Below are 12,123 nucleotides of genomic sequence, written 5' to 3'. Positions count from 1 at the left end.
CGTTCCTAAAAGCTGTTCTAAAACCGAAACAAATTTTCCCATAAGAAACAATATAAAATGGGTTCATCCGACCCCAAAACAAAACCTTTTTAGCTGTATTTTATATATAAAAATGCCTGTAAAAGCAATATAATATTTTATCTATATCTTTATTACCTTATTACTTTTAGATTTAATTACTATTTTTAGTTTTAATTAACTGGATATCTAGTATTAAAAAATGTTAATATTATGTTGATAAATGTTTGCCATTTAATTTAACTAAAGAATATTTAAACACGGATTCTTGTGCGCTATTTATGTTACGTGACTGTCAATTAACGCGGTTTTTATTAATTAATTTGATATAAATTCAACTGCGGCGCCTACGGAAAAATAGAAACAGCATCTTGCCTGCATGCGCATTGAAATGCAATTTAAATAACAATGTCGTCGATGATTCGTTACGCGATTCGAGGCCATCTCGGCCCCACTAACTTCGCGAATCGGTAGTCCTGCCGTTGATTGGTCGTACTGTCGGCCTCTTTTAACGTAGAAAGTGACCGTAACGTAGGAAGTCGACCATTTGTGGCCGGATCTTGAACAAAATGGCGGCAGTGGTCGACCATTTTGTTCGCGAACCGAATTGTTCGAAAAGCGAGGCGTTCAAAACCCGAAGGTTTTTATGTCGATTCTTGTGGTCGAACAGTCTAATTTCCCGTCTATTGTGTATACATAACAAAAGAATGTATTGGAATCCTTTCAAATTTGACCCTCCGGGTTGTTGAAAATCACCACGTTTTGAGACCCCCTGAATCCAAAAAAGTCAATAAAAAACGGGGAAAAATTCTGTAGGTATGTATTTGTGTACGCGTGTATTGACGTCTGTTTCGTTTAATATCTCACGACGGGAAAATGATTAAGAAATGTAATTTGGCGCGGTAACTTCAATGTAGGGGCATTAGTGCTATTAAATTTTGGTAGTTAAAGATCGAGGGGTGGGAAGATAAAGGTGGTCATGTGTCATATCTCAGGAGGGTCGGACTTATGAAGATTTTACTCTTTATTAGCGTTTACAAGTTTTTATAAAACTCATCTCTACCCTCAAATATAAGCTTTTTGCTATTTATAATAATTAATAATATAAAAAGTTTTTAAAATAAAATATCATAACAGATCACTCCACTCACAATTTCATTTATTATAATTAATAATATAAAGAGTGGTTCTTAAATGAAATCTTATAACAGCCGGGAAAGTTAAGCAACTCGTTGCTCGATTTTTATTGTAAAAATTTCCTAACAGGATATTGTTTATCGTTTTATTCGAGGGTTTTTAAAATTTTCATAAACATTGTTTACTAATAATTATGATAGAGAAAAGGTTGGATGCGTGCGACGAAATGTTGAAGCAATTTGCAATATGAAATTCACCATCTTAATGTTATCGATGCAGTGTTTTGTAAATACGCTGCATCGACATACGTATTTAACTTTATTAATTTAAAGTAAATACGGAAATCATTTTTTCAAGTTTATATTTTGAGTATTTTATTTTTATCTTGTTCTTTGTTAGAATTTATAAAATATAAGTTTATAAGTAGCCCTGATTCTGTAAATGCTTGTTGGCTTCAGCACCCACAAAAGCGTTGTGTTCATTTTTACGATTGTCGTTATGATGAGTTCAGACAGAGCAAAATACTTTTCTGTATTTATTTTGCTTAGTGTTTATGTGATTTTATGGAAAGTTTCTGAAATAACGAAGTCTTTGCATAGTTTTCTATTTATATCCTATCTACTTGGACCTTGTTTCTTAATATTTGTCTTTGATCGAAAGAATAGTATCATTTAATTCAGGAGTGTACACGGAATGTAGATCACCTATATATACTATACTCTGTACATAAATTATTCTGTAAATTGTCGTAATGTTTGAAAAAATTGATATTTTTCATAGCTGTAGGAAGTGTTTTTGAATTATTAAAATATAATGTATATCTAGTATAAAATGTTTGTCGGTTTAATATTAAGTGATGCATAAGTAATATAGTTCAACCGTTTTTTCTTATACATATTAATAATATCGTTTGTGATATAGCTCCAAACTTTAGAAAATTCTAGAATTACGACATTTTGACTCCAAGTTATAAGTATTCAAATCGACATATCTCAACTTAATAGGACTTATTATACTGTGTAGTTTCTGATTATCAAATAGAAGAGGTCATTGTCAAAAGTTAAAACAAAATATCTTTGTTTTTACCTCTAATAAGTCCTATCAATAAACAAGGTTCAAGTAGACAGGATATGCACTGAAATTTAAAATAGTAGGCCTAAGGACATGTAAAAAGAATTAATATTTGCTTAGTGTTTTATGTCACGTATTTATTTTCATTCTTTCCATAATTTATATAGTTGAGAATTAATTCAAATTAGCTATTTTGTTAGCAACTTTCAAAGCTTATTGACATACTTGAGTTTGTAAATGGAGCATTTGTGCTTTGTTTAATTTCTGGAAAGGTTGCATATAAAATTATCGAAATCTTACAAAACTCTATTTATCTTAAACATTTGAGAAATAATATCTGAGTTTTTCAATTATTTTATTACTTATTTCTCTAAAACGCCTCTACAACTGTTGTTAAATAATACTTGTACTAAAAATTAAGTAAAGTTGGTACCACTGAAACATACATTTAATTTCAGTAACCGGGTAACCGCTCAAAGTCCTCAGGCAACATATAACCTTATGTTGCCTGAGAGTTTCGGTCAATCTTAAACACACGCATGGTTGCAGTACTTTTCTTTATAGTGTATATATATAATAGTAGTATTCATATTGAAAAACATTATATAAATCTGTTAAGTAAATTCCTTTTCAATATGTTAACAAATGGTTTTGTCTAACTGATCTGCACTCACGAAATACAAATTCATTTCTCTGCCAAGCTTTTAAACCATTTCAAAATAAATCGTTATTTGTTAAACCAACAATTCAGGCGCCCACCAGTAACCGAGTGGATAAAACCACTGAACTATTTTGGTAGCGGGACGATCAATAACTAACTAACCATCAGCAATTATTTATTGTGACATCGTCACAATGCCGAACTGCAATTTTTATTTAATTAAAAATATACGCTCTCCACCTCAAATTAGTAGCTCTTGCCCCTGTACATCATACTTTTCCTTTAGCAATGGAGTCGTGCCGAACATCTATTAAATTCCTTTCGGGAGAAAATGTTCGAATTGAAATAACGTCACTTCTTGTTTGCACCGGAAGTTCATATATAGTTATCGTGGCCTCCTGCCCCTAAGCTTTCGATATATGGTTTTGAATTTCATTTATCTAACACGTTCTCGACATTAAGGAAAGATAGAAGGACGATGATGGGAATTTATAAGTGTACGATTTTGTTTCAAATTACATTCCAATCACAATCGAAAGTAGGCCTATTAGGCATTAATATTAATTTTTTCTTCACTGCTAAAATCCGTTAAACGAGGAGGTTTTCTTTTTGGCAAAATATCGTCATCTTCTGAGCTTTCCTCTTGAACTTAGTCTGAAGTATCGGCAACATCTTGATTTTTCTCTATTTTTTTCCATAAAATTTGATATTTTCATTTGCTTGCGTTTGCCTAAGAGCTCTTTAAAAATTTAATCTTTTTATGTAGTAACGTTAAATTTTATCTATGAAAATAAAACACAGAGACGGTCTTTCGGGTTCATTTAGAGCAGCATCCCCGATAGCGTACCTGGTTTACCGAGCTAGAATAGAAAGCCTGGACAAGGAAAGAAGAAAAATTGTACTCGTACAATGAGTTTTCGTTAATGAAAACGGGACGAAAGGCACGAAACAACATTGAAATTTCAATACTAAAATCCATAGGCAAATATGAGACAACAACGCTTGCTTGCTTGAATAAAAAATATCGAATGTCGGTGTTTGCACTTAAAAATTCTGACGTTTTGTACGGGGGATTTTCCCAATTTTCGAACCTGTTAGAGAGAAATCGTGTTGTAGGAATGCAATGTTGTACGAGGAATACCTGTACCTAAGGAGTAACTGTAGAATTTTATGCCAATACGCACTTTAAAGTAGAAAATGAATTGAATAAAGTTTATTTATTTTAAAAGAAGTATGTTTATTTAATTCTCAGAATCTGACACAACAAATTTATTATTATTATTTTTTATTTATTTACATCTTTTCTGTAAGTTAGAGATACAATGAGACCGATAATAATCCACAAAGAATGCAATTGTTGCTTGACAAAAAGAGAGTTTGAATTTTCAATTTAATAATTATCGTCTACTCACTAACTGCGAATCAAAATTCCCCCATTAGAAATAATGGAAAGTGAATTAACCCCTTCCCAGACCCTAAACATTAACCATTTATGTAAAGTTAAACAATAAATAGCTTACACATAATTTAAAGGAACGATAACACAATTAAAATGCCCTAAATAATAAATTAAAGCGTAAAAACAATAAGTAATATAGTGTACAATAAAACGAAAATTTCAATTACTGTACCTAGATGAGAAATGGTGATGTCCCGTTTCTTAAGGTCACTGTGCAGCTTCTTGGCAATCTCACAAATAATCCTCTCGGAGATTATATCATCAGCCAATTGTTTCTCATTTATCCATACCAGAAGGAATTTTTTCATGTTAATATGCGATCTGCTGGAGGTCAAAGTCGTCACACCTTTAGTCACAATTGCTACTTTTATTGCTTTCTTGTTCTTAAGAACGGTGCACACCGAGACTTCGACGCTATACGGGGTACTTGGCCTCAGATGTGCCACACAAGTACCGCTTTCAATCTTCGAGATAAGTTTCTTTATCATCTCAATCAACAGGTACTACAACATCCTCTTAAACTTCGTTCCTTCCATACTCTTCTTGGATGAATGGATATTAAGTACAGGTTATATATATATATAACCAAAACACACTAAAAATAAAGCGAAAAACACTGAAAATACATGTGATTAACGCAAAAGATGCTTTCAGTCAGAGCGAGACACTTGGGCGCACGACAGTAACGTTTACGCCTGAAAAGTATTTTTTCACTGCAGTTCGAACATAGATTGTAAGTAAAGGTTTCTTCTTCCAATAGTGAGACTAGTGATATTTATCACCTCTTTCTTAATTATACGGAATTAACAGAGACCAAGATTAAAACAGTTCACTTTATTTCGCTTGTTTAACAATGCATTTCGGATTGGTAATTTTCCAATTCCTCTTCAGGTTCGCGGTTTCAGTGTCTAAGATTGTTGTCTACAACGTAACGAACAAAAGGTTAGTTCGTGTTAATATACTTTTGTTACTCAGCATGATGGATATAGTGCACAATTCGTACCCATCCTAATGGTGCAGTTTCTACATATCAGTCTCTTTCACTTACTGGCATGTTTTCTTTGTCTATTTTCGATGGGAAAATGCAACACTTTTTCCATTTCCCACAATTATTAGCTTCTTAGAAGGATTTTAACTTCATCAATGTGGTTCATAACATGACAAAGGTCAAAATGTAGTTTTTCATTGTAAATACTCTCACAAGTTGAAATAAAAATTTTCACAAACAATAACTATAATAAAAACACAAGAATACTGCTTATATTCTGAAAAAAGCCCTGTTCGAAAAAAAATCAACAACGTACTGAGTGTGGTACGGATCAGACTGACCTGAGTACCCTGTAAATAATCATATCGTCGAGAGTAAAGCCCTTCAAGACCTGATTCGTACTTAGATTATAAAACTATTGTTACATTGAGGGCTAAGTACTACACTAACCAGTTTAAACTCTGATCTTATCTTTATAGTTGTGAAGACCGAACTTTTGTTACGAAAAGGAACCTTTAAAATTTAAGGGTCATTTCGGACAAGTTTCCTTTATAACGTATTATAACATTTATTTTTCGAAAAAATTATCTGATTAATGTAATAATAAAAACCGTTTCCCACGGACTTAGTTCCTCGTGATAAGTGACACATCAAATGTATCACTTTGACTCAGCGGGTGAACTTGCTGATTGCACTTAAAGTGCTAAATTTTGAGTGAGATAGTGGAAAAAACCCAAAAAAGACCCCCGTATAAGAAGAAGGGGGCGATGTCGATCACGGCTTTTTCGTCGCCAGTCGGGAACCTGTCAGTGTGTGCTGCTTCGTAACCTTACACCTGAATTCGTACTTGGAATCAACCCGGATTGTACTCGAAGACTACCTGCATTTGTACCTGGAATCGATCTGGGCTTGAACCTGGATTAACACCTCGAACTCTCATCTCCTAACTCCGGAACTCTTGAACGGTGAAGATTCGTCGTCGAAGATCTACTCGGACTCCAGGTATTTGTCGTCGCGCGAAAGTTTGTAAACTCTCTCTCTCGAGCCACTGAGGTTCTTCCTAACTCCTTATTAATTGTAGCGACAAGCTATTCTGTAAATAGCCTTGATAAATAAACGGGTATTTGTTAAATGAATAATCGTATGGGGTGCACTTCTTCCGGACATCTCCTTCCGTCTCCATTCCGAACGTAAAATACTCCATACGCGACCGCTCGCGCCAGAACGTAACGGTTTCTGTGTCTGTCTGCAAAGACACAGTGGTGTCATCCTGACAGGGTGCCAAACAGGTACCGACCCTGCGGTCACATAATAATTAAATAAAATCTAGAAAATAGCTAGATTTCAGTTAAAACAATCTAGATCAAGGGTCGCCAAACTTTTTTGATCGTCGACCCCCGAAACCTCACATCGACCCCCTCCAAAAAGTTTGCGTTACAAGCAAAAAAACGCACATACTATTTTAATACATTTTTTTAAATTTTGAACTTTTTCATTTATTGTACTGTACATATGTTAATAATTTTTGTAACTGACAATCAGTAAGATGGATAAGCTTGATCCTTTGCTCTTCCTTATCCTTAGATTAAGCTTGATAATAGACCACCCAGTAATGTTATATCGACCCTTGGGAGTCGATATCGATCATTTTGGCGACCCCTGATCTAGATATATATCACTTATCTAATTGTCTAAATCTCAAATCTAGAGGCAAACAAAACAATCTAGACTTAGATGAGAAAAATATATTTTAAAATGACAATCCTGCTCATCACATGGTATAGACTTCAATGTTTTGACTTGAAGTAAAATGGCGGTCGATAGTACACGTCATTGCCAACCAAAAGCGCTGTATCTAAGGTGACAGTACACAGTAGCCACTGTAGATAACAGCCACTCTGTATGGTATATTTTAGCTCGTTGCCTATTGCCCATCATCAGGCCTTAAACTTCGAACGCATCTTAAATCAACGTTTCCAACCTTCTGTCGTGAAAACTTCCTAAACAGACCCAAAATTTCCCTAAAACTAACAGAGTCCTCCCTAAAATGTGAAGCAAGTTCTCCTAAATAGTTTTGCTCCAATACAATGCATATATATTACTTTTTGACAATCTAGAGAAACACAAATTTTCACTTTAGGGCACAGGCGGCGTGGGCACAGTGACGAGCAAATGCATCGTGTGATGAAACAACCCTCTCCGGATCTCATCGCCAGATTCTGACGCGAGAACAATTTGAGTTATGTGACTTTTGGAAACTCCTATTCGTCGCTGAAACTCTAACCAATACGGGCAAACATTACATTTTCCCTTAAATTTCTCCCATTACGCTGATTTCCCCTAAATTTAGAGAAAAAACCCATAAATTTAGTTTCATTAGAACAGAGATTATCAAACTTTTTTTCACAGCGGGCCACATAACTGAGAGAATGACGAGCGCGGGCCGCATAACCATTTTGTTCAATACAGTATACCGAATACACAAAAAATACAGACCACTACATATTTATTTACCAACACACAAACACGATCACTGCAGCAAGTTCGTAATGGCTTTTCTTAGAAACTTCACTGCAGGTACTTACACAAAAAGCGCTCCGATAGCCAAAGTCTCAAAAAGTCGCCGAATTTTTTACTTAATTGATTTTCCTAAATTTTATATTACTGTCAGATGCAAAAATAAGACCAATTCTTAAAATACAATGCTTCAATAATTTTTTTTTTTTTCAGTTTCTTGCACTTTCCAGCCTTCATTTATATTTGTAATAAAAGGACAAATATTGTGTATTATGAAAGGAATTTCGATAGAAAAAAAAATTATCAGAATAAATGGTTCACTAATTCTTCACTAGGCCACTGTTAAATAAAAGTGATTATAAAAATTAGTAGGACGTTAATGGACTGACTGATTTTTAAATAAGGTAAGTAACAAGGAGATACGAACTGTGTAAACGCAGGTGTCGAATTCCCATTCGTTATCTTAATAGGGAAGTATAAAAAATAAACCTTTTTAGAAGAGAAAGACAAAACTTTTCGTAAGAATTAGTAGAAAAAATTATAAAAATTTATTGATAATTATGAAAAGTTGTAAAGCACACAGATAAAAGAGAAGTTCATACTTTTTGTATTAATATCCAAAGCCCTCGGGCGCTCTAGAAGACTCGGAACGGCAGTCTTTCACAACCTAGACCCATTCCCTCACCACCCGGCCAAGGGGCTTAGATCAGGCAATGTAACACTTAAGAGAAAGCGACCCGTATAATATTATTATATTAGAAATAAATACATTTCAATACAGGACACAAATTAATTAGGTCGACTCGTATATTCAATACGACAAAAATCAAATTTACTTTTTACTAAAGACAATCTTATTTTCTGACGTATCACGAACTGTTTATTAATTACAAGAATTTTGAGGACACGTTTTAAAAAACACCCGTTTATTACACACTTTTACTGTTTTACTACTACACAATTGTGATTATAAAAACTATTTCCACCGGAGAATTATTAAGAGAAATCATTTCGGGCTACGGTGGCCTGTAAAATTATAAGACGAGTTAAAAATGATGGCTTCTTATACGTGTAATAAAAAGTATAAGTAGCGGTTACAAGTACATTTTCCACATTTTCTGGAATATTTTTCTAAAGAATTATAATTTATTAAAATACAAAATATTTTATCTAAAAATAGTCATTTTATTTAAAAAAATCTGCGTAAATCACAAAGTTCAGAAGGTGATTTGTGTCAAAGACCGTGGCTGAAAAATATTCACTTTATATTTCCTGTTTGTGAACTATTGAGAAGAAAAATGAATTTCAATAATTCTTAAATTTATATTCTCAGAAGGAAATAAAATTTTCTATTTTATTACAAAAACTAAGTTTAAAAAATTTAATAATTTCCTAGTTTTATTTGCTATTTAAAACAAATTATTAAACATTATTTCTATAATATTCTTTGCAATTAAATTATAAATAGTTAAAAAAAAATAAAAATAGATTGAGTTATAATAGTATAAAATAAAATTCGAATTTTATTAATAAAAAGGGACAAAGGTAAGTTTTAAAAATAAAACGAATAAGCATAAGATGCTAATGGAATTTAAAATATTTCCTATATAAATATAGTAAAAGTTAAGGAAAAACGAAGATATTATGTCATCTATTTTAAAAACTGGGTAATATAACGAGGTATATTATTACTCTTATAGTTTAGAAGACACGTCTTTCGGTCCATACTAAAAGAGAATGGAGTTGGAAGAGTTTCGTGTGTGCGCCAAAGAACTCGTCGACTATATAGCAGATTATTTTAAATACATTCACGAAAAGCCTGTATTATCTGGTGTTCAACCCGGATACATCAACGAACTTATACCCGACGAAGCACCCAATGACGGCGAACCGTGGAACAATATATTTAACGACCTTAACAGAGTCGTCATACCCGGTGTAAGTAAATGGAAATTTTGTCGAGTTATTTTGTTTTATATTGATTATATAAGAATCTATTGGCAGATGACTCACTGGGCATCCCCCCATTTCCATGCATATTTTCCATCGGTTAATTCTTTTCCATCGATTTGTGCAGATATGCTCTCCGGTGCACTTAACTGTATCGGTTTCAATTGGGTAAATATTTATAACGTGAAAAAATACAATGAAAAACATTATTTTTTATTTTGTTTATAAATTTTCAGGCTGCGAGTCCCGCTTGCACCGAATTAGAAATGAAAATGACTGATTGGTTAGGTAAATTGTTGAACTTGCCCGAAGAATTTCTATTCTGTTCGGGAGGAAAAGGAGGAGGAATTATACAAGTTAGAACTGTTTTTAAAATGTTTATTAAAATATAATAATTTGATAACACAGTGTAAATTGTCTGTAGGGTTCTGTAAGTGAATCGACATTATTAGCATTGCTAGCGGCTAGAAAATTAGTAACTTCGGCAATTTTGCAAGATCATCCTAATCTGCATCCCTCGCAAATTTATCATAAATTAGTTGCGTACACTTCTAATCAGGTAAGATGAAAATCTGTATAAAATTTGATGTATTTATTATTTAAATAATTACTAATGTAATTATTTTAGGGCCATTCTTCGATCAAGAGAGCCGCTTTATTTACTGATATAACGTTGAGATATTTGAAGACTGACGAAATGTATGGTTTAAGAGGAGAAACTTTGCGAAAGGCTATCGAAGATGATCGCAAAACTGGTTACGTTCCTTGTTTTGTAGGTATTTTAACCGTTTTATTAAAAACAAATTTAACTTTATAACGATACACCAATTATTTACAGGTAGCTGCAACGTTAGGAACGACAAGTTCTTGCGCCTTTGATAATTTACAAGAAATAGGAGCGATATGTTTGTGCTTTTTTAAAATAAATATATACGAGTTGTAGATTCTTTTTTAAATATAATGTACAAAATTACAGGTAAAAAAGAAAAGTTATGGCTTCACGTGGATGCCGCTTACGCGGGTGCTGCTTTAATATGCCCAGAATTTAGATATTTAGCTAATGGAATGGAGGTTAGTCTCACGTTTTTATTATAAATATTAAAGTATATTTATAGACAATAAAGTTTTGTTTTATAGTACGTTCACTCATTTACCATGAGTCCACATAAATGGATGTTGGTGAATTTCGACTGTACCGTCATGTGGTACGTATAATTACTTTATAAAGCATTGAATTGGCATCGTAATTAATTTAAAAGCAATGCGATGTTTTGAAGAACGTATATTATTTTAGGATTAAAAATGGCGCTGATCTAAAGGAATTGTTTGAAGTTAATCCGCCATATTTGCGCCACGAAAACGAAGAGAAAGTTCCGGATTATAGAGTAAGGGGTATAAAATTATTCAATATTTATATCTAGAAATCAAAATATATTAATTTGTTTATTGCTAAGCATTGGCAAATACCTCTGGGTCGAAGATTTCGTTCTTTAAAGTTATGGTTTGTACTAAGAAGTTTTGGAAAGAAGAAAATACAGGCTATCATAAGAAAGGTAGATTAATGTAAACGCACAAACAAAGCTCTAATTACTTTTATTTATATTATATTAACTTGTTTATTTTATTAAGCGAGTCCTTTTTTGATTTTAGCACGTCTCTTTAGCTCGAGAGTTTGAAAAACTCGTTTTAAAAGACGAAAGATTCGAAATATGTGCTCCCGTCGTTATGGGTTTAGTCTGCTTCCGAATGAAGGTATTGTATGAAGGTAACATTGATCGATATTTTATAAAATTGAAAAAAATGATAAATATTTTATACAATTACAGGGTCCAAATGTTATCAATCAAATGTTACTGAAGAAGATTAATGGGAAAAGAAACATTCTTCTTACTCCAACAGAATTATCTGGCAAATATGTCATACGCTTCGTAGTTTGTTCGAGAAACATAACAATGGCCGATATTGAATATGCTTGGAAGGAAATTATAACGGTTGCAAACACATTGAATATTAACAACGGAGAAAATTTTGCTTCAATCAAAGAAGACTACAATCAAACAATTCAATCATCGTGGAAATGTAGTACGTTAGTTAAATAATTAAGTATACATTTATAAGTAACAAACTAATTTTTAATATTAAACCAAGCAAGTAATATAACAAACACGAAGAAATATACATTATAGAAATAAAATTATTTTGATTTAATTATGCAACGAGCGATTGTTTATTGTGACGTGGTCACAATGTCGGGCTGCAGTGTTTAATCATATTTAATTTAATTTAAAAATATATGCTCTCCACCTCAAATTAGTAGTGGCT

The 12,123-nt window shown here is 32.8% G+C and overlaps 1 protein-coding gene across 1 annotated transcript; it reads left to right on the top strand.

Annotated features, from left to right (window-relative positions):
* The first annotated feature begins 9,588 nt into the window (after positions 1–9,588).
* Positions 9,589–11,905, top strand: LOC136979688 (aromatic-L-amino-acid decarboxylase-like). The gene is made up of 12 exons (XM_067275729.1): positions 9,589–9,789; positions 9,856–9,969; positions 10,038–10,157; positions 10,226–10,360; positions 10,430–10,573; positions 10,640–10,706; positions 10,778–10,872; positions 10,939–11,006; positions 11,096–11,186; positions 11,256–11,354; positions 11,452–11,553; positions 11,628–11,905. The coding sequence occupies exons 1-12, from the start codon at positions 9,589–9,591 to the stop codon at positions 11,898–11,900; spliced, it is 1,509 nt and encodes a 502-aa protein (XP_067131830.1). The 3' UTR covers positions 11,901–11,905.
* The last annotated feature ends 218 nt before the right edge of the window (positions 11,906–12,123 follow it).

The sequence above is a fragment of the Centruroides vittatus genome, unplaced genomic scaffold (genome assembly GCF_030686945.1).
Source record: "Centruroides vittatus isolate TY-2023 unplaced genomic scaffold, ASM3068694v2 contig_630, whole genome shotgun sequence".
Lineage (NCBI taxonomy): Eukaryota > Metazoa > Arthropoda > Arachnida > Scorpiones > Buthidae > Centruroides > Centruroides vittatus.
The sequence above is the reverse complement of the archived record's forward strand: the minus strand, read 5'-3'. Positions and strand labels throughout refer to the sequence as shown.